Below are 23,993 nucleotides of genomic sequence, written 5' to 3'. Positions count from 1 at the left end.
TAAATGGCTGAACTTATGGCACTTGTGGGGACTTCAGTTCCTAATGCATGCCGCGTCCTCACATCAGAGAGGGCCCTTCGACAGTCATCGCAGGCAGCAGTCTTCACCTGACTAAAATAAACCCAGCCGAGCAGATGTGCGAACAGAAGACACTGTGTTCAGAATACATTAGCTCCTCATTTTTAGGAAACAATTTCACTTTTTTTTCTTCACAGAAAAATTCATAACTAAACGCTTCTTTCAAAGAGGTACTTTGAAGATTATATATGGGGCAAGTTCATTTTACAGCTCTGACATTTCTCGCTGTCCAGTTTTGCCTCTGAGAAAAAGGTTGATGAGGCAATCAAAATGGAGTAGAAAATTGGCTACTGGTTAAATATATGCTTCGTTTAAGTGTTCCAGGGAAGTTCCTAGAAGTCGTAATTACACTGTGATGTGTGTTAGAGTGATTTTGGGCAGAATTAAACAGACATTTTACGCAATATATATGTATTTCACTTCAGACAGGTAGCTTTTTTTTTTAGCAAAAGTACACTCAAATTAATTTTTAAAAAATGTTGTGACATTGCTGATTGGCCCAAACTATTCACTATACAGGCCAGAACTGTGACACTAAAGGTTAGCAGCAAAGAAATATACAGTACATCCATAGTCCATTGTAAACTTGTAAAATGCATTCAAACTAAATTGTATATACCCTAATTTGGAAGTTTGCAACTCAATGAAAATGTACACTGGTAATGAGAATATTACAGTAGCATTCGTGTGCACTCATTTCGCAAATGCAGTCACTCTGACTCGTGAACTGAACGTAGCAGGAACATAGTATTTCCTAGTTTAAAACCCCAAAACTAGAACATAGCTGATGTTCTTAATCTGACTAATTTCTGTGAGTATCTCTGCAGTAGAATGAATTGTTGTAAACCCGTCATCAGGTTTAGACAGTGTTTATGCCGCAAGCCGTCTCCTTCATGTGATGCTTGCATTAAACTGCAGGTGTGTTAATTAGCTCTGGTCGCAGCATTATCAAACTCCAAGTGAAATTCAATTAAAATCCAATGACAGTTAGATATTTCTAGATTAAACTTTGCATGAAATCGTTCCGGGATATTGAAGGGACAGCACACCAACATCACAAAGGCTTTAAGAATGTACAGACATAACGGTCTAAACAGTGGTTTCTGGTTAAATTATGATTATGAACATTTTGTGATTATTTATCATTAATTATAAAATTACCACATACTGAGTCCTAATGTGGGCTAAATTGAAATTTTTCAAAATTCTGTTTAAATATGATTGTTAATTAATGTTTATTCCTAGAAAATCGTAGAAAGATGATTATTTAGACCAACATTTTTGTAAAAAAAAAAAAAAAAACTGATCCACATATATATATTTTTTTCACAGATACAAAATAAACATTTCGTCCTTCCTTCGTGTGTCAAACTGTATAAACCACAACTGGTTTGTTCCTTATAGTGGAAGTTACCTTCTAGTCACACGTGAATCAAATAAACACAGTTTATAAACTGTTATTCATGATGTTTTGTACAGTACTGTATGTCCTCGTCAGTGAGAATTAATTAATAATTGTGGCTCGGCTTCTTTGTTGCATGCAGTTCTATGGATCATGACAACACTTGGCAGAGGCAGATTTACCTTACAGTTTTATAAAATTGCAAAGCTTATTAGAAATTAATGTAATTTTCTTAATATTTAATTTGGCCTTCTGAGGTTGACTATCGACATTTTTTGATCATTTGTTAAAAAATAAACAAAAAATACTGTTTCAGGAATTATTTTGTAAGTTTTAACAAAGCCATTAAAAAGACGCATGTTTTCTTCCAACTGCAATCCCTCCATTTATGGCCACTGAAGAGTTTCCATACAGTTCCATTCAGAAGATTTCATTTTAATTTGTTCGAAGTATTCACTCATATGTATGAAGTTGTTGTTCTTCACTTTTCCCTCTTTCTCTTCAAAAACAAGTATTTCTCTTTGATTTATCCATCATGAAGGTACTGCTGGAATTTCTTTGTACTGTGGTGTTTTGAAGATACTGTACAACAAGTTCTTCTGGCGGATGTTTCGTTTGACTTCCCTTTTCCTGGACATTAAAACAATTTAGAGAAAGGTGCTGTGCTACATAAGAGAGGCAAAGAGAGGGAGAAAAAAAAAGAAAAGAAAAGAAAACTGATGAAAATATAGTGACAGATCTTTTCTTCCATTGTGTGCCATACATCCGAGTGAAATGGAACATAGACAAAAAAACAAAACAAAAAAAAACATGCATTTAGAAAATAAATTGTGTGAACTTCCATTTCATGCTAACTTTAAATACATCTGTAATTTCTTAATTACCTGTATTGTCCTATTGTCTACAGTTTGTAAACAAGGGCCTCGCTGAGTGAATCAAGCACTTTACATCTTTGCTGACCATTTCCTTAAATCACGCAGCACAATTAAATGTTGGCTTATTACATTAGACTAGTGTCTATACAGAATGTATTATCATTAAAATGCAGTTCACAGTTAACATTGAAGCAGCGCTGAGACATATCAGTGGATCTTAAAAGTGTCCTTAGCCAATCCTGTTTGCCCTACATCCAAAAGTCACTGCTCAGATGGACCTAATCCCATCAAAACATTATATTTGGCTGCTTATTTAATCAATAACAATGTTGGTACACATCTTAATCCATTTTATAATGTTCCCATTACCTTTTCTATAATCAGTTTGTCCTGCATGTTCCAATTCTGTCGTTTTTCATTTGAAACATAATACTCGATTAAAGGTGATGATATGGAATAAAAATGTGTATTATTGTATAAAATACATTTACTAGATTGCATTGCAGTTGCAGTCAAATCTTTTTGCATATCAAGTGTTACTTTTGCCATTGGAAATAACTGTACAAAATAAAGACTTTTATCACACCTCAATGCTTTTTGCAGGACTATACCATCACCATGTATTTCCAACAAAGCTGGAGGGACAAACGGTTGGCCTATGCTGAGATGGCTTTGAACCTCACTTTGGACAACCGTGTGGCTGATCAGTTATGGCTCCCAGATACCTACTTCCTGAATGACAAGAAGTCTTTCCTGCAATCAACAAAAAAAAAAAAGAACGAATGATTCGGCCCAAAAGGTTTCGTGTCCTAAAATGACAAGAAGTCTTTCCTGCACGGTGTGACGGTGAAGAACCGAATGATCCGGCTCCATCCAGATGGCACTGTTCTTTACGGACTGAGGTAAATGCCAATTCTGTTGTAACATCACTGTCTTAAAGTCCGCATGAAATCCAAACTGCCCCTGTTTACTTTGTTAGTGCACATTACTATTCTTGTGGTGCACAATTTATCCACAAAAAAAAAAAAAAAAGTTTGTCTTCGTTACCTTCGTCAAAATCTGAAAATTTGCTTTCCCTCAGAATTGCTGTACCTTCCTTCAAATTGATGTCCTCAAGTGTCAATCTGCAGTGAGCTAGAGATGTTGAGATGTGCGCTGAAATCTAGACCCTCCCTCTATTTTTCCTAATTTAACATTCTAATACGCCACAATTTGTTCGCAACTTCCGGTTGGCACAGACTTTTAAAGAGTTAGTTCACCCAAAAATGAAAATTCTGTCATTAATAACTTACCCTCATGTCGTTTCAAACCCGTAAGACCCTCGTTCACCTTCGGAACACAAATTAAGATATTTTTGATGTAATCTGAGAGCTGTCTGACCCTGCATAGACAGCAACGCAACTGAAATGTTCCCAAGTCCAGAAACGTAGCAAGGAGATCAGTAAACGATCCATGTGACAACAGTGGTTCATCCGCAATTATATGAAGCTACGAGAATACTTTTTGTGTGCAAAAAAAAAAAAACACTTTATTCAACAATTCGTCTCCTCAGCATCACCCTGTAAACAATGTCTGCTGTTCTGTGTCAGCTGCGTCATGCCAGATACGCTGTTTCCTACGTTGTTGTGATTTAATCTAAACGGAAACAGCTCAGCTGATGTCCGGAGTGACACAGAACAGCATACGTTTGATTCCATCAAAAATATCTTAATTTGTGTTCTGAAGATGAACGAAGTTTCATCTTTTTGGGTGAACTAACCCTTTAAGATGATTGTAGTAAACTGAAAATAAATAAATAAATAAATATATAATGAATAGGTTTCACTCATTCAGTCCAAGCTTACTGTTTGTATCTAGCCTGTAACAATTTTATGCGACATCATTCTAGAATTAATTGTTCGTGTCAGTATCAAAGTTTTTTGTTTAACTTTAATTAGTGGTAAAACTTCATGTCACACTTGCTAGCACAGTTACGGGGCAGGTTATCTATGGGAAAGTTTCTATTTGGGGTGTGAGAAAGATATCTGTTAATGGTTCACAGCACTGACAAACCGTGTTGAAAATGAAGGTGCTAATGATATTGGGTGGAAAGTGTGATCACATGAAGATGATTTGCCTTTTTTGAGTTCAGCTCTGCTTCGAACGTCCTTGTTTGAACTGGTCGTCTCCTTTTGGACAAACATCTACATCAAGGTGGTTCTTATTCTCCAAAAAAATATAGCATTGTATACAGCAAATTAAAAGTATTTAGCCAGTTGAGGTGAGTTGCCTGATCTGCAACAACTTTTATTTATTTTTACACAAAGTATGACTTATAGAGCCAGGGTTTTGATTAAGATTAAGCCTAATTTTCCTACCTGGTCTCATAGCAAAAATGTACCTGGAGACAATTTTTCGCGAGATGCGAAATACTTACTTATAAGTACATATCACTGCAGTTTCCAAAATAAATGAACACTAGGGGCAATACAACTCTGACACCTTTTATTCCTTTTCACACAAATTTATAGAGTTTCGATTAAGAAAGTGTAATTTTTGCACAATTACTTGAAGAATATTATGTTATGACTACAAAACAATTAATATGCTGGAAGATTTGAAAACTGAAATTTCTGAATGTTAGCCTCGCACATATCCAGGTTCATATCTATGGGTTTTCATAGAGGGTAGGTTTGTTCGGTAGCTCACGGAGTACGGAGTTGTACTTGAGAGGTAAGGAGCTCTGGTTCAAATCCTGTGTAACTACGATTCAACAAAACAGTTCAAATCTGACTGTAAGGAAGTTCAAATGGCACAGTTGCATCAACAAATGCATTTTTATATGAGATTTTTATATCATGTAGGTTTAGGGTTGGGTTTGGTGTAGGGCATATTTCCAACATAGAGCATTAACTTTTAGCGACAGTCCCTAGATATTTGAATTCTGAACCGCCGCAATACATACCTGAAGCAACGTAATAAAAAAACAGCAATGCATGACTATATCAACGTAATAAAAAACGTGCCAGGGTTCACGTATTGAACCTGTGTTTTACCGCCACTCAGTGGACATTTCTCTTTGAAACTGCAATAAACGTGCAGTAAGGTACGTAAAAACAATGTTGCAGAAAAGTGCCCAGAGGTACCTATTTTTATGAGACCAGGTTGTAATTTTTGCACAATTCCTTGCACAATTGTTTCAAAACAAATTGATCATGCAGCAATATTTGAAAACTGATGTTTTTGAATGTTAACATCACATAGACAGAAACATACTGTATGTATGGGTTTGTTCGGTATAGCTCACACAAGGTGAAGCACTCTGGTACTTATCCTGTGAAACTACAGTTCGACATAACAGCTCAAACCCGTGTATAAGGAAGTTAAAATAGCATGGTTGCATCAGTGAATGCGTTTTTATATCACTTTTGCTTTTGTTAACACTATTGTGTAGGTTAAGGGTTGGGTTTGGTGTAGGGGTTTGTTATTTTCCAACACAATAGAGCATTAACCATTTAGCAACACTTGCCAGATATTTATACATACCTGAAGCAACCTAATAAAAAAATGATGCAATACGTACCTGAACCAAAACATAATAAAAATGTGGCCACAGTCACAAATTGAATGCATGTTTTAGCACCACTCACTGGACATTAACTTTGAAGCTGCTGTGAAACATGAGGTAAGGTACGTAATATCAGTGTTGCAGAATCGTTGCCACAAGAACGTATTTCCAATGAGCCTGGGTTGTATCAGAACCCTGCTAATTCAACACTTATTCAACAGTAGGACTGTCATTACAGGATAACAATAAAGGGCCACACTGTGCCACATCCAGTGTAGACAGCAATACTGATTATAATGGCTTCTGTTTGCTTTTGATTCATCGTATTATATTGCTCAAATTCAGTTTAGACATGTAAAATTTGGTCAAATTCGTATACCAACTTAATACATAGAGCTAACAGTCAACCATTAGAACCCACCTCTAAATGGTTCCACATAAGATGGAACATCTAAGAACTGTTGTCTCAAATGTATTCCATCTTTGGACAAACAGAGGCACAAGAATAAAAACAAACCACTCTTCCTCCTCACTCTGCTATGCATTAACCCAGAAAACAGCACCGGCAAGGCAGAGAGTTCGCTCTGGGTGCCCCACTCAATCAAACTATCAATAATGAAAGATGACAAACTGCTTCCTCTTCCAAGAGGCTCTGGCACAGGTGGAATCAAGCAATCGCAGTGAGGCCATAGGTCGGTTGCTTTTTTCCCCAGAGGGTCTCTCAAACCTGCACCACTGTAGAGAATTTGCTTTTTTCCCCCGAGGGTCTCTCAAACCTGTTGCAGTATTGATATTACTCCAGTCCTTCAGACCATCCTCGCTTTGACATCTATTATTTTATTCCAAAAAAAAAACATCATTGTTATATTATCTCAAATCATCTTAATAAACGCATTTTTATCACAGAAATTTGTTTTCAAGAAGATGGGTCTTTGTTAGCTCTCTCATCTTTACAAGTATCACATTTAAGTTTTTTGAATGGCTGTAAATAGACATTTTTGTACTTTATAATTATTACATTATTCAGTTCACAATATTCACTTGAGTCAGGACTGTTGTTAACTTTTGGGTGTGAATTAATGTTTAATTATCATATCATGCCCTGCTGTGTCTAAAAAGGGATTTTGAATTAATGTGCCTTAGTCAGCTTTAGTACAGCTACAGTATGTATACAAAGCATCCTCCATATGACCCACAAATGCACAGATGTATAAATATGCAGTTGTTTGTGTTATGGGGATTTGGAGGAGAAAGCTAATGCTCATATTGAAGGGTTTTAAGCAAGCAAAGTATTTTAATAGTTTGTTTACACTGAGCATCTAAGGTAACTGACTGTTAACTCCACATTTCCAAGAAAGCATGATCATAAAGAAATATGAGTGACATGAAATGAAAACAGATGAAAAACACAAGCAAGCAGCCGTTATTGCATAACGTATGTTATATATAAATAAAGTGCTTTTACCGATGTTGTTTGCTCCTTAGCCACATACAGAGGTTGTGATTTGAAACGTTTTGAAGCTAAAAACAAACACAACGCTGCGTGTTAATTATAGGACGCTCACAGTGAAATGCACGGACGGCAGTGTAATAGCTACATTACTATGTTACACCCATGCTCCGTTACCTAATTTAACTCCACCGTCATGTGTATGCCGTTTCCTGTTGCCATGTTCACTGTTATTTTCTGTTGAGGTTATATATAACACTACAAGAAAATGTATTCCAGTATCAGTTACTAATAACTTGCTTTACGCTCATGTAATGCAAACATTACAGATTTTAAAGTAATGCACTATAACTACTTCTGGAATACCTCAAAATCATATATGCTAAATCTAACATAATAATAATAATATTTTTAAATGGCACACATTTTATGCAGTGAAAGCAATAACTTATATTTGTGTTTTTAATAAATGTTTGAAAATACATTTACAGTTATCGTTTTATGTTTACTGCTCAAATTCTATAATTCTGTTTAAATGAAATGTTCACAACAGAATACAGTTAAATATACAGTGCAGTATTTTTGCTTCCTTATCACAATGGGATTATTTATCCGTTTGTCTTGCATATAAGTGACAGAGAGAGTAGGTCATTTGTTACTCGCAACATCATAGAGGAGATGAGTCAGTCTCCATCTTTCACCGAAATGACAGCTGTCACAAAAATGCGTAGAGGCATCATGATTTTGCTCCTATTATATCTATTTTGGAGGCTTAACAAAAGGAAATTTTCACATATGTGTTGCCACATTGAGTTCTGGGAAAAGACTTCTAGATGCAATGTGACAAGATTATAGTGAATTTGAAAAAATCAATCACAAATCATAGCCATTAAGAAGAGCATCTGGCTCTCGCTACAATGAAATGTATAAGTACATAATCAAATTATTTAAAAATATATGCAAAATAATAATGCAGTCTTTGTCATGGAATGCACTTGTTTCTTTACACAGCGTTCCCGGTGTTAAGTATAATTATCCTTTTTATATTTTACTTAATATAGTTTCAAGATCTGAAAATTTTATCTCCCACATTGTCACTTTATGGACTACAGTCTCGAATGATCGTTATTGTCCATCACAATACTCCATACATCAGAGCTGTTCACTAAAATACACACGTCTGTCAGCATCAGATTTGACCAGCTAGAAGTTCCCTGGAGAGAACTGTGAGTCAGCACTGAGTATGTGGATCCAACAATTCCCAAAGCCAGCATCAAGTCAGACTAGAGGAATGTGGACAGGGATAAGAGAATGAGGTCAGAGGAGAATAATACTGTCATTATCAATGATTAAATATGATATGGATATACTGCATATGAGGAATGAATATAAATGCAACTATAAATTTGCCCCAAAATGATTTGCAACGCTAAGAGAAATTAAGAATATTCACACATCTCATCTCCACAAAAAATAAATAATAAATTAATAAATAAATAAATGCAGAAACAATTCTCCAAAAATAGCTAGTAAATTTCACAGGCGATAACAAAAACGCGACAAGTAACACTGAATGCATGAAATTTTGAAGTAGAAATTTTTTATTTTCTTGTAACTCTACAGTTACATATATATATATATATATATATATATATATATATATATATATATATATATATATATATATAGATTCCAAGCATTACTCATGACTCAGATATTCATATGGTGCTGTCAAGGCTAAGCTATGATTTCCTAAAGGTTACCAAGGTAACGGTGTCTCGTGTTCTCTCTCTCTCTCTCTCTCTCTCTCTCTCTATCCATTCCTTGTTTTTCTTGCTGTCCTTTTCTCCAGAATAACCACTACAGCAGCCTGCATGATGGACCTGAGACGGTACCCCCTCGATGAACAGAACTGCACCCTGGAGATTGAGAGTTGTAAGTGAATGGAAATGTGAATGCACATACACATACTGGATATGTTTGAGATGTAATACTAGCACACTAAAACCATAGAGAACATAATTTGATGTGTTCTACACAAATCTCTCTCTCTCTTTCTCTCTCTCTCTCTCTCTCTCTCTTTATATATATATATATATATATATATATATATATATATATTATTTTTTTAAATGTCTGCCTCTGCTTACATATGCGAGTGCTTGTTTCTGCTTCTTCTTTGCCGTGTTTTGGTCCAGACTCTTTCAGAAGATAATAGCACCTCCTACCCAGTGTTATGTAGTAACTGATTACATGTAATCTGGATTATGTAATCAGATTCCAAAAATTAAGTACCTGTAATTAGAGTATTTTTCATTTTAAAATGCTCATAATCAGATTACAGTTACTGTTTATGGATTAGATGGTTACATATTATTCACACACTGATTGAAAAGATTTAAAAAGTACTTCTCAAGCAAATAGTTATGCAAGTTACTACAAACTGGAGATGTCTAGCTGTGAAACACTTTGTGGTCATCATGTCCAGTGAGCTTCAGTAGCTGTTGAGAATGTTTTTGAGGGCATAATATGCCAAACTTCGAAATCAGATGCCATGCAATGATGTCAAAGAACAGATTTTTCATTTGAACTGGATCATTCAAAAGAACAAATTTGAGGAAATGAATCAGAATCCCCATCACTGGCGTGATAGTCTAATCTTCATCAGTCATCTTCACAACCTACACAGCACAAACGCCAACTCTGACTCAGGATCTAACCACATCACCTTGAAGAAACCGTGACCGTGCACAACAGCAGTTTGAACTCATCCAGCTCATCAATTTCACTTTTACTTCTTATCTCTGTCACACTCCACAGATACCTTATATAAGCAAACGTAATCATTAAGCCTATTTAGAGCAATCACCCATATCTGCAGTCCTGCCCACTCTGTCTGTGGGAGTCAGGAGTGATAAATGTTCTTGCAGGGGTTTGACACTGAGGGCTCATGGGACAATTGACAGACGTAGGTAAGATTGAATGTGTTTGCCGGTTTATCAATGAGGTGCCCTGCTCTATCGATCAGTCAGTCGTACCAGAATGGCGTGCCCTGTCTGTCACGGGTACATCAGAGGAGCCCAGTCAAATAGCTAGATTTGTGTTTCGAATGATTACACCATGCACTTAGTTTCATGCTTACTGCAGATCAGTGGGTCAGATGCTACTGCCTGCTAAAGCACGAGATTGTTTAGATTTGTTAGTATCAACATTTCCTTACTTTTGGAACACTAATGTTTGCTATTCCAATAAATTCATGAAACACAAGAAAACGTTTCTTTGTAAATCATTGATAAATCACAGTCAATGCAGAAAGGGTTAATTAATGCAAAAATTGTTTGAAAAATCATTCTTATGTAAATTGTTGCATTAGTTACGTAAACCCATCATTAAGTGTTTCTTACATCTCATTTGTTACATACATTAAAAAAAAAAAAAAAAACATTCTCACATAAATGACCTAACTGTGTGTAAATTATTCACAAAACCATTTAATTTGTCTTACTCATTGTGTATACCATTCATAAAGCCATTATCATGTGAATTGTTTCATTCAGTGCCTAAATTTTGCACTTAGCACATTGAAATTTCTGTCTGAATTGCATAATTTGCATTAAAAAAAAAAAAAACTTTTTTTTTTTTTATGCTTTTCATTGTGTCACACCAAGCTGCAACATTACAGTATATATTAGTGGTTGGAAAAGCAGAGACAGGGAAATATTTTTAATATTTATTTTATTTTGTTTTCAAAACACTTAATTTGCATACCTCTTGCCATTTTCTCCTTCTCATTGTGACACAGCTTGTCATACAGAAAGCACATTAAAATGTGTGATGAAACTGAACGCAGCGACCAACTAGATGGCACACAGCAGAACCATTTATTTGTGCAATTAACAGTGCTGATAACGACACGTAATGCAGACCAATTTACACCTCACTAAAACACAAATCACATTTTTGTCACCATTGATGAAGGAAATAAACTCATTTGTTATGTGCCTTCCGGTAGTTTGTGCCATGTAGTTCATTTTTCATTTTAGAAATCATCACTGAAATCTGTTTGCTAGATGTAAAACTGTCATTTTCCAGTGCTATGGTTGTATAATACACACACATTATTAAACATTTATTGTACTCTCTACAATCTCTGCAGATGGGTACACCACAGATGATATTGTATTCTTCTGGCAAGGAGGGGACAATGCCGTGACAGGTGTGGACAAACTGGAATTGCCTCAGTTCTCCATTGTGGAGCTACGTCTTGTGTCCAGAGAAGTGAGGTTTACTACAGGTATGCAACTTACATTGCATTCAACGTATCAGTTTGTGTTTTCTGTGTGTGTGTGGGGGGGGGGGTATGAACTTAAAGGGATAGCTTTGTATAATTGCAGATGAACCACTGATGTCACATGGATCATATGTATATACTATTATTTATTTTATGGGGAGATTTATGGGTAAGTGTCCAAACAAGAGTGACTAATAATAACAACAACAAAAAAATAAAAATAGTGCTGTGGTTGATTCATATGCAAGCTTAGGCATCAGGTACTGTTCATTTTCAAATGATAGTTTAAATTACAGCCTGATCAAGTTATTCCCTTTCCCTTGGATAACATTGCTGCTAAGCTCCCAATAGAATTTGTTCTATTGCATCTTTATCCAAAAACCTTTCACTTCAGCCCGAGCGCAGGGAGATTGGAACCACAGGGAATAAACAAGAATATTCCTTTAACGTTAATAAATAGCCATAGCAATTTGAATAATCAGTACATCGAATGAGTCAATTATTCATACCACACCTAACATTTAGCAGCATCGTTTTTAAGCAGGCATGTGGAGACCAATCTTGGAAAAGCTTCTTGAGACATGCTGTTTACAGTTGTTTTAAACCGTACACCAGATTTTACACATTAACGGGACATGCTCTTCAGTTACATAATTGTAATTTTTTCCTCTTGAATTCCCTGTATTAAAGAGCTAAATAGAAAAAAAATAAATAAATAAAAGGCACTGTAGGCTTTTGTGACAATTCTCAGAGGGACATAGACGCTGCCTGCTGAGAAGGGGTTTTCAGAAAAATCTGCCATGTTTGCGACTTTCTGCCATGTTTAATTGGAATGGAACTAGTCCCTGGGAAGGAATCCATTGCTTTGGGGAAATTAAATACTCCTTCTGAACAAATGGGAAAATGACTATCCGTTGTCAAAGTGCAGACTTTGACAATTGCAAATTGTAGGACTGTTTTTCCTGTGCTTGCTCTTTTGTGCTTCCACTTACATGTTGACATCTCTCTTTTTTGGCTTCTGCTGTGTGTTTGTGTCTCCCCAGGTTCATACCCTCGGCTGTCGTTGAGTTTCCGCATCAAGAGAAACATAGGCTACTTTATCCTGCAAACTTACATGCCCTCCATCCTGATCACAATCTTGTCCTGGGTCTCCTTCTGGATTAACTACGATGCTTCTGCTGCTCGTGTGGCCCTGGGTAACCTTTGACGTTTTATTCAACAGGAAGTGATTTTTTCCCTGTATAAAACAATATCAATAATTTTGAATGTTCAGATATTCTTACATTCTTTTCTTTTTGTCAACCATGATTAAAGTACTTGAAGCCCTTTCACATGACCTGCATGAGTGTTCCCCGATGCAATAAACTTGAGTGAAGCTTTAAGCTTACATGATGCTCAAAAGTTCAAGCGGTTTCAACTTTGACTCCGTTTGCCAGTGATTTCACTGGAAGATTTGCATTAAGTATAATTATGCTGGTGATGCAGGTACAAGATTAAAATAAGACTAATCCGATGTTTATGTAGATCAAATATGTCTAAAATAGCTTGAGAAAACTGTCCTTAGCATTCCTGCTGTATTCATCTCAGTGCCAATTGCTTAGCTGACAAATTGTATTTTTTTTTTTTCCGCAAAGTATAAGGCTATGCAAACCAGCCCAAAGCATTCTAGGACATAAAGCTTTGTGAAACTATGTCTGTTTTTTTTCTGCAGTATATTGCCAGAATGTTGCTCTTTTTTAGCATTGAAATTGTTACGTCTTAGTTTGTTTAAAAAACAAACTAAAGCCGTGTTCCTGTGGCTCAGTTGTAAAGCACTGTGTTTGTAGTGCAAAAGGTCATGGGTTCAATTCCCAGGAAACACACATACTGATAAAAAAAAAAAAAAAAGTATAGTCTGAGTTAGGGCTGTGCGATATGGACAAAAAAAACCTATCACGATTTTTTGATCAATTTTGCGATTTCGATTTTAATCACGATTTTGACACACACAGACATGCTTTACAGTCATAAATGCATTCAGTAAAAATTTGAAACATATTTCCAAAAAAAAAAAATGAGAGCTTTATCAAAAAGTTGTAACATGCCTCTAGAACAGACATAAGTCAAAATAATCACTAAGTAAAGATGTCAAACAAAATGTCTAGACATATGGCAAAAAAATAAAAAAATAAAAAAATAAATCCAGTGTCCAGGGACTTTGTTTTTTTTCTTCTTTTTTTTTTTGCCATGCATTGGTCATAGAGCTCATTGTAGCGGTGCCTCAGGTGTTGAAATAGATTTGTTATACATTATACAGGTTTACACGTACTCCGTCTGTAGTGCGTATACAGTATGTGTGTGCGGTGCAGAAGCAGCAGCGAGAGCGCGTTATTGTAACGCGAAAGCACATTAAAATAATGCGCGAGCGCGAATCTCTCCGCTCGCGCGCAGATTTTCTTTGTTTTGTCACAAAACCAGTCACGCGTGCTCAGATACACGCTGCTCTCGTCTGGAGAGAGTGCGCACAATTAAAACATGTCTCCTCTCACTCACTCACTCACAACTCTCTCTATGCTCATGCGCTAGATATTCATTCTTTTCGCACCTTTCGATTTCTAACCTTTTCTGTTCACATCTTGTACCGCGTGCAGTGTGAACGTTCTGATCCATTAACATGGGCTCGGAAAAAATACGCATTACAGACAGAGTGTGTGAACCTGGAGTTAGGCATATGCCCAGTCTGTTCTGTTCTCGCGCTCCACTTAGGTGCGCTGCATTCTGATTGGATCGGATAGCATACTGCGGGAGGTCGGGACTGCGGAAAATCGTGCTATATAGCGATTTAGAAATCGTGCACACTCAAATCGTGATTTTATTACGATTTCGATTAATCGCACAGCCCTAGTCTGAATGCACTGTAAATTGCTTTGGAGAAAAGCGTCTGATAAATGTAAAACAAAAAATGGTACCACTTTCTATTAGGTGGCTTTAATGGACTTACATTTAAATTAATCAGTTGATACAATGCACTTATTGCGTACAAACATTTTTTTACACTGCACTAATATTTAAAAAATACCTGCGTTATTACATCAAATAAATGTTATTAGATTTGTAATTAATTTCTGTCATTACATTTATATTTACACTGTTGACACATCCCTTACACCTTAACCAACCATGAATCCTACCCATACCACCAAACCTGTCCCTAACCCTACCCGTAACACAATAAGTATTTTTTGATGTAAGTACATAGTAGTTAAGGCCACCTAATATAAAGTTGAACCCCCCAAAAAAGTTCTGTTATGGCAGGCTTGGTCACTAAAATAATCTTTACTATAAGACCTCCAAATAGTGACATGTCTTATTTCACTTTTTTTTATTTATTTTTGTTATTTGGGTATGTCTTATTGCACCTTGGGCATAAAGTAAGGGCATTTTAAGTGGTCCATGAATGCCCCGACGCAAGTCGTGTGAATAAGACATGGTTCATTCGAATGGGTTTCTTGCAGGTGTAACTACGGTGCTCACTATGACAACCATCAACACCCACCTGAGGGAGACCCTCCCAAAGATCCCCTATGTGAAAGCCATCGATGTCTACCTCATGGGCTGCTTCGTCTTTGTTTTCCTGGCCCTGCTTGAATATGCCTTCGTAAACTATGTGTTCTTTGGAAGGGGACCCCAGCAGCAGAAAAAGGTCAATGAAAGGCTAAACAAAGCCAACAACGAGCGTCCCCGCTATGAGGAGAAGCGTCTGAGGGAACAGGTATGCAAGGTCTCTTGTAAACCATTTATAACGGTTGCAGAGTTAATTTTTTGTGCTAATTACAAGCTAATTTAAATTAATTTAATAAGCGTTTACAATGTTCATGCATGTCTAAATGAATCCGTATGCACTTAGTTTGTAAGCAGAACAACTTCTGTCATCAAAATAACTATCGCCTGAATGAATCACATCACTGCTAAAAACGAACATTCAATAGCCCATTAACCATCACTTTACTTAATCAGTGACGTATTTCATTTGACTGAAGCTGCATTTCATTATTAAAAGAGGTTCCTCTCGCTCGGAAAGTTACAAATTACATTGTCAGCTTTACATTTAGTCTGCTTTATTGCCGCAGGCTTCTCTTTCAATCCGAGTACCGTAGAGATAGACAATTCATTTTTCCCATCTCAAAATATGTCAGCCATTTTCCTACTTACAACAACTGTGTGGACTAAGCTCAGCGTCTAAACCAGAGTAATGAGATCTTGACTGAATTAAAGCATTTGTGTCTGTGTCTTTTATGCAAGCTCTTTCTTATTCACCCTAACATGTATGCACTTTTGTATTCTTTGAAAATTGTTGCTTGATTGTCAGTTTATATGGGCGTTTTAATGTTCTCTTCATTTTTTTCTTTCACATTGCAAGGACTCCATTTCAGCGCCGTTTCAAAGCAACACCCTCAGGTCATATACACAACGAAGAAATCTGTATCTCGAGGAACAAAGAAAAGTCGGGGTACATGCATTTAGAAATCATATCAGTTGAAACAGTAGGCTCGCAAGTTGATGAAATATTGTCATTAACTACTGTGTGTAAGTGTGTGTGTCGGCCATCTCATTTTGAATGATTCTTTTAAAGTTTTCTCTTCCCAATTAAAGTTGGTTGTAACTGTGACATCACATCACCGTTGCATCCGCATGAAAGGTTGAACGCTGTTTTAGGACCGTCCCTTTCCTATGGCCACTTATGACCAGCCTTCTCTCTCTTTTGTTGTTTCAAGTGGACGCTTATGGAAACATTCTTCTCACCACTTTGGAGATGAACAATGAGGTGATGCCGTCCGACGTTGGCAGCAGCGTCAGTGACTCACGGAACTCCGTCATGTCCTTTGACAGCTCCGGAGTGCAGTTCCGCAAGCCCATGGCTTCACGGGATGGGTTCAGCCACCACTCGTTGGACCGCAGCGGCATGCGCAGTCGTGCCAACTGCCGGCTAAGAAGGCGCTCGTCCAAGCTGAAGCTCAAAATCCCCAACTTGGCGGATGTTAGCACCATTGACAAGTGGTCCCGGGTCATTTTTCCCATCACTTTTGGATTCTTCAACCTTATCTATTGGTTGTATTACGTGAATTGATATGCGTTCCCCTAGGAAACATGGGCCATATTTTGAGAGCACATTGAATTGGCTTTGATACAATTGGAAAATATGTGTACACATATATGAAAAGTTGATACATATGTATATGCATATTTCTATATATTCTATTTCTATATACACATGCGTGTGTAAAATCTAAAGGACTTTTCTGCTGTAAAAAAAAAACAACAAAAAAAGAGAAACGTATTATATAGAATGACTTGAATGTTTAAGAATAATACAAAAGAAACCTTTCAAATATTTGAATTCTTTTCCTTCTGAAACAAACAACGAGTTACATACATTAGTCCCCTGTTGGAGGGTACGGAACTAAAGACTGCATGATATTTTTGCCAAAAGAAAAGATCGCAAGAGAAAAAGAACGTGTCATTGGCTTTTTATCGATACTGTAATCAACCTCTCCCAACCGCAGCTCATGAAATCAGAAGTGGCTTGTGCATTTCGGGGCATCATCCGAGCGGGCCCCTAGACCCCATCCACTGCTTTCCCCATCCCCATGGAAGAGACTGACGGAAATGTCCGTTTCTACACTGTACAGCAGCCTCTTTTGGAATTATGTGTCATTCCTTGATTTTGCAAGTGACAAGCGTGCTCTTTATCGGACCTCTCAGCTCTGGTCAATGGTTTACACTGGACGACCATCTTGAGTTTTAACCAATGCATCCTGCCCAGAGTCAGTATGTTTCATTTTCTCTCTTCTCTTTTTTGCAGATTCTCCTTTCTTTCAGTTTTGGGCTAAGGGTTAAATCCAAATTTTTGGAGGGCATCACCTAAACATGTTCTAGAGGTAGTTCATTAATAGATATTAAGCCACTGGTATGCTTCATTCATTGGGAATTTAAGAAAACGAAGAAAAAAAAAAAAAGAGTACATTCATTCATTCAGTAGCCTTATTGACATGGTCAGGTAGTAATGTTGTTCTTTATTTACTCTTGTCCCTAGTGCATTCCATCTGTTCTATTGATACAGTATTCATGAACATCTTGTAGAGCTTTGTGTTGTTTGGAATGGAGGGAAACCCTTAGTGAGCTGTAACGTTTCTTTAGAACTTGGATTTGAACTATGTGAAAATGTATAAAATAAGGAGAGAAAAGATTCTTATGTATTCAACAGGGGATGTGACCATGTTTTTATCTGTTTCATGTTTAAGTCAACCACTCAAACCATAGTGTGACCTGATATTGTATATATTCAGTCATTGTAGTGATCCATCCTGAGAATGATATACGCTGATGTTTTTAGTTTCTCTAAAATGTGCCTGTCTGAAACCTGAAGGATGTGTCCTCAGTTCATCAATCAGTGAAAGAGGGCCGAATGACCCTTGATCTTTGACCTTTCACTTTAAGCACTGCAGACCCACCCACAGCTCTGACGTCTTGCATCTTGGGATTGATTCTCAAAGATGAATGACATCAGCATAATCAGGAAGAAAAAAAAAAGCTTCTGAGTCTTTTCGGGGCAAAATGACATGTACGATAAAAGCCATGAACTGAAGTGACAACCAAAAAGGCCTATAATTCATTTCTCTTTTTACCATGAACCTCTGACTCACCCACCACCATTTCTTTTGGGCTTCGCCTCATTATGATTTACCTCAGCTTCATTGACACTGAGGTCACCAGATCTTTCTCTATCTTCAGGTGACTGCTCAATTTCATTTATCAGTTCATCTGCCATCCACGTTCATTCAAAGCTCATTTCTGGTTGTGTCTAGATGTCTCACTGCTCAGAGTAGCTCAGTTGAGGAGAAGCATCCCAACAAATGCTTTTCACAGCAATGTTGGATCAGTTCTTGAAGATGTGGATGAGAACTGAATTGCTGAATAACTGAGCAAGGGGACATTTAAAAGCAAAGAGAAAGCTCCCAGTGGTGGTTTGAGAACACGAGAGCCCTGGATTTGCTTGAGTTCCCTGAGGAGGATCTTCTGAGCAGGCCTCAGACCTCAGAGCTCAGCAGAGTCCCTTGGCTCTCGACCCCCCACACCAGACCTCTCAACACTCGGGAAAATGTGGACCAGCCACCACATCACCAACAGATCACTCATTCCATGGAGAAACAAAGGAATCAGGGAAATCCGAAGGTATAGGAGGCTGTACTTCTAGGTACTTGTAAGGTCCTATGTTACTTATCAGCAGATGACCGTAGAAGCAAGTTCGAAGGATTTCCACTTGTGTTATTATATTTGTTATTGTGAGCACGACCTTAACACCTGTGCAAGGGAGCCAATACTCTCAAGTGCAAAGCAAGACATGCACAGTTGCATGCACAGTGTAGCAATTAAGTTAAGCGCAAATCTGCACTAAAAGAGGATGGAGGTTAGAGTGCTTTTCTTGTGAAAGCCTAACTATTATGAGTGTTATGGGGGTGGCTTGGCCAATTATGACTCCCAGTAGGCATTCAAGATGCTGCAATGCTTTGCCAATGAAGGTTCAAAGGCAGAGTACTTAGAGTACACATTTAATCTATAGCGTTTAGATGTGCATTTACAATGTAGATCAGACCTTTTAAGCTACAATATTGGTCCACCTCTACTAGTGCAGTGTTGTAGACAAGTGTAGTGATAAGTTGAAAATGCCAACTGCAACGTCAGCCAACTTTTCTCTTAATGTATTCAAGGGAACCGGACCAGTTTTTTATTTTATTTTTTTTTTATTTTTTTGAGACTGGACACCAGAGTTTGCTTGCTTTGCCTTTGACAAATTGGAAAAGGTGGAAAAGTGGCATGACGTCTAGGTGGCACATATATTTAAGTTTATTATCGTTTGAGCGCCAGCCACTATTAACTGATAAGACTGCACAATTAAAAGGATGTTGATATATTTTTGTATCAGATATTACTGCTAAGTTATCAATCAGTGTTAATAGGTGCTCTATTGTTTCCTTAGCGTGACTAATAATAGAGAAAAATTGCATACAATATCATAACCTGTGGTTCGGTATATTATCCATGAGAATAATTAGAAATTCTTAGTAGTAGATTGTACAAGAGGTTTCATAACTATATACAGTACATGTAAGTTAGCGCCCATTTACTACATAGCTTCGTTACCTTCTAGTAGACTTGCTGGCACTATGCAGTCTTTCTCACTAATGCTCAGTTTAATGTTCCACAGGGTAATCTGAAACATTATTGGTCCATGCGTCCTGACCAATCACGATAGGCAAGGGTTGAATTTTTCGATAGCATGGGGATTGGTGAAATGCTAATACAGCCATACTGTGCCACTGAGACATGTTGGATGTTGAATATGTTCAAATGGATATTGTGTTGATCATCAACATGTTCTTGTAGCACCAGCACTCTGTTTATTCACAGTGAGCTTACACCTAGAACAGATTTTTGGTAAGATTCTGGTTTGTGGGCATTCGTCCCTGCAAGATTTGCCTTAACAAGATCACTAAGCATTTTTCGTGAAATATTTCTGAGCAATACAATGCAAATACAACAAAGTTCATGAGAAAGTGATTCTCTTTCAACTCAATTCAAGCCTTAAACATGGTTATAGAGCATTATAATTTGATCATTGAACATTTGGGGTACAATTAAGTGCTACAACCTAGAAAATATAGTGATAAATTAGTTTCCTCAAATGTCTCTGGCTATGTTTCCACTGCTTAGAACCTCAGAACCTCAAAATGTAGAACTAAATATTTACAGGTTTAGAATTTGGATGTCTCACCTTTAGTAATTGCACCTCTATCTTACAATTATGACTTTATTTCTGTTATCTACTGTATGACCTTTTATCTCACTTTACTCACAGTTTCTTGTAATTGGGACTTTAACCTCACAATTTCCAAAATTCTGTTCCACAATTATATCTTGTAACTGTGCGGACTCCTAATTGTGATTTTATTTCTCATAATTAAATCTTTATATTACACTGAAAAAAGTTATTTTAGCATTTTATCCAGGTTATTTGGTTCTGAGTTTTGTAAGTGGAAACATGGATATTGTAGAGTTAATTCACACCAAAAAGTATGGTATGAATAACCTATTAGAAAAAAACAACAATTGCATAGATTACGTGGATTACAGATTACGTGGCAAGTAATAGTAAAATCATTCCCACAACATGGAGGGTTTACACGTAGCCCAAATGCTAATTTCTTTACCGTCGGCCTGCTTGACCTGTTTGCTAAGTCTGCAACCTGCTGCAGTACGAAGGCATTGATAGATAGCGCTATTGAAAATCTACAATGGCACAAGTTGCTGTTTTAGAAGTAGCTATCAGGTTAATCATACAGTCTCACACATGTTTCACTATCCAAGGGAGTTGGTGCATGCAACACACCATACTAGCATTTTAGCTTTTTATTTGAAAGTTTAGTTTCACCATAGTGCTAGAACAGATAAATTGTCGTTAAGACCAATTTGCCAGTTTACAAGGGACATTTGGCCAAAATACTCAGATAAATGTAGCAGCACTGAGTTGAGAGAGTGATGGTAGTTGACTCATGGCAGTCCATGTTATATTTTGTTTTGTAATCTTAATTTCAAAATCACAAAGTCTACATTGTTACTTATTCTGCACGATTAGCTAATTTGTATTCAAACAACTTGTGTCTTTTGTTGTGTATTTGATGTTTTTTTTTTTTTTTTTTTTTTTTATGAAATTAATAAATTTTGAAGGTTGGGGGCTCTGTTATCAGTCTATCGCAGAATGTGTCAGATGTGTGGGGGTTAAATTGTGATAAAAATTGCTGCTAATTACCACTTTTATCTAGTGATGCACAAGACAGCGTTCAGTTTTGATCACTTTAGATTACATGTGTCACTACTAGCATTCAGCCATCCTTTGCCACCTTAAAAACTGTGTTTGAAAAGAAATGGGTCCTTCGTGTCTATATTTGTAACAACTAATCTTGCACACTCTCTGAAGAATAGTGGCTCAGCCATAGATACACTGTTGCAAGTCGCAAAAATGGCAGACTCCATCTATTGAGATGGATATTATTTAGGAAATAATGGGACAAGAATAGCATTTAGAATAGCATTGTGTCAAGGTAGCATACTCTTGAGCACTGATGAGATTGTTGGCCTTTTTTGGAGAATGTGACTCATCGTAACATTAAAGTATTATTTCTTCTGTGTAATTTGCTCTATGGTTAGGGGATAGTGGACACATTTTCCTTTCGTCTTGCACTTTGCTTTAGTTCTAGAAGAATATATTGTTTATTAATGTTTTTTGTCCTTTTATTTAAAACAGCTTTGCACAACTTACAGCGGGGGTGGGGGAGGGTTTGGCAGAACTCAATGAGGCTAATGTGTTCTGATGACAACGAAGGACATAATTATCTACGCACTTCACACAAATCACCCCATATGCTCACTTCAACATTTTCATACCATTAACATAACTCGACAAATCATCGAATAGCTTTTACTCAAGTACATTGTTTTTGTCTTTTGCAACATCCACCCATGAAGCAGGAGAAAAGGAAGTACAAAAACTGTTGAACTGATTTTAATGTGAATTTTCTTGCCTCTTGTGTATATGTGTAATTACATGTGAATTGTATTGTAAATATGATATCTTTCACTTATATTTCTTAATGCATGAACAAAACAGGGCAGTTGGTAATAACAGCTAGCCTCAATGCTACTGGCATGGACAGCTTTTACAGCACCGGCATAACTTCTGCAAACGAAACCTATCTCTGAAAAAAAAAGACAAAGAAAAGGAGAAAAACTCACAAAAAGATACCGTTTTTTTTTTTGCATGTGTCTTTTCGGAAAGGATTATTTTCATAATTTCTTTTCTATTCTAAAACTGGCCATTCATATCACCCTCACATACAAAGAAAGCAAGCTTTTTGCTTCTTGCTGTGCACAGAGATCGAACCAAACACTGTAAATCTTAAATTAAAAATAGAAAACAAAAAAGAAAAGTACTATATCCGAAAAGGAAAGTTATGGAGAATATGATTCATGGAATCATCACTTTAAAAAAAAATATATGAGAAGATATGCACATTTTCACCATTTCTTGCTTTTTTTGTATATCACATACAGATGAGAGTAGATAGATACACCTATTAAGCCATTAGTTCAAAGTAGACTAGACCTGCTTACATCTCATTGAGCAAAACAGCAAGTTAAAGTTTCATGCCATGAGAATGCATGACTGGCTGAATTTTTTATTTTATTTTATTTATTTTATTTTTTTTGCGCCAGGATAGTGTTACTGATATAGCGACTTATAACACATAAACACAGCACACACACACACGCAAAGTACTAACCTGAAGAGAAAATCCTCAAAATAAAATTAATTCGGCAAATATCTAGGGCAACCACTTCATACTTAATTTGAGAATTCAATTGCTATTCAGTATTCTTTCGTTTCATTTCTAGTTGCCTGTATTTGTTGTATTCTTTAAATGAATTGTTAACTCTTATTGTTGATGTTTTCTCATGGAAGGGAAATATATTTCTACTTTACATCCTGCCCTGAAAGTAAAATGCATTCTGTTTTTGTGTTGTACTGGTTTTGTTCTCATTAAGCTCTTGGTTTGATTCTGTTGAACTATTGAGGTGTGATGATTTTTGATGATCCATTTGGGGGTATGATTTGTCTTCATGAAATCAACATTTGTAAAGTATAAGGTTGTATTCTCTTCTCTTTTTTTCTTTACTTTTTCTTTTTTCTTTCTTTCTTTTATTTTTGTCAGTGCCAATTAATGTAATGGTGTCGGTCAGCTTTTCTAGGTGTTTGAGCAAAATGTGTTTTTTACTAATACAAGATGTTACAGTATGTGGTACAAAGAAAAAAAAATGGGTTATAAGTAACCAACTGACTTTTTACAAATAAAGGCTTATACAGTAAAGAACGACAATGCAGAAGTCTTTTCATTTGCCATTTGTGGACTAATGTTTGCATTTCTTTACCTCTGCCTTTTGTTTTTACTAATTAGTCCCCAAATGGTAAATCATGTATGTTTTCAGAACATGATGTAAAGAGAGATGTTCAAAGTGCTGCAGGTCTTCACACTGTCATTTTCTTTTCTTTCTGTTTTTAAAGGGCTGCAGAGGGGAAAAAAATACACATATATAGGGAAAAATGAGATTGCAAACAGACATGAGAAGTGAAGACCATAGCATTGTCTTGTATAATCAGTTTGAATTTGATTATAATAATAATACATTACTAAAGATACACCTCCCGCCCAACCCTTTGTCCTGAATAAAGTACCAACAGAATCCCTGCTGGAAGA

The 23,993-nt window shown here is 36.6% G+C and overlaps 1 protein-coding gene across 1 annotated transcript in view; it reads left to right on the top strand.

Annotated features, from left to right (window-relative positions):
• LOC109107631 (gamma-aminobutyric acid receptor subunit beta-4-like) overlaps positions 1-23,609 on the top strand; it is a 47,542-nt gene extending 23,933 nt beyond the window's left edge. Inside the window, exons 4-11 of the mRNA XM_042747621.1 lie at positions 2,959-3,091; positions 3,170-3,257; positions 9,205-9,287; positions 11,509-11,646; positions 12,687-12,839; positions 15,138-15,394; positions 16,043-16,132; positions 16,397-23,609. Coding sequence (XP_042603555.1) covers positions 2,959-3,091; positions 3,170-3,257; positions 9,205-9,287; positions 11,509-11,646; positions 12,687-12,839; positions 15,138-15,394; positions 16,043-16,132; positions 16,397-16,750 — 1,296 coding nt within the window. The 3' untranslated portion in view covers positions 16,751-23,609. The remainder of the gene's footprint in view (positions 1-2,958; positions 3,092-3,169; positions 3,258-9,204; positions 9,288-11,508; positions 11,647-12,686; positions 12,840-15,137; positions 15,395-16,042; positions 16,133-16,396) is intronic.
• The last annotated feature ends 384 nt before the right edge of the window (positions 23,610-23,993 follow it).

Source organism: Cyprinus carpio, chromosome B21 (assembly GCF_018340385.1).
Source record: "Cyprinus carpio isolate SPL01 chromosome B21, ASM1834038v1, whole genome shotgun sequence".
In the NCBI taxonomy this organism is placed as follows: domain Eukaryota; kingdom Metazoa; phylum Chordata; class Actinopteri; order Cypriniformes; family Cyprinidae; genus Cyprinus; species Cyprinus carpio.
This window is presented reverse-complemented; position numbering and strand designations above follow the sequence as displayed.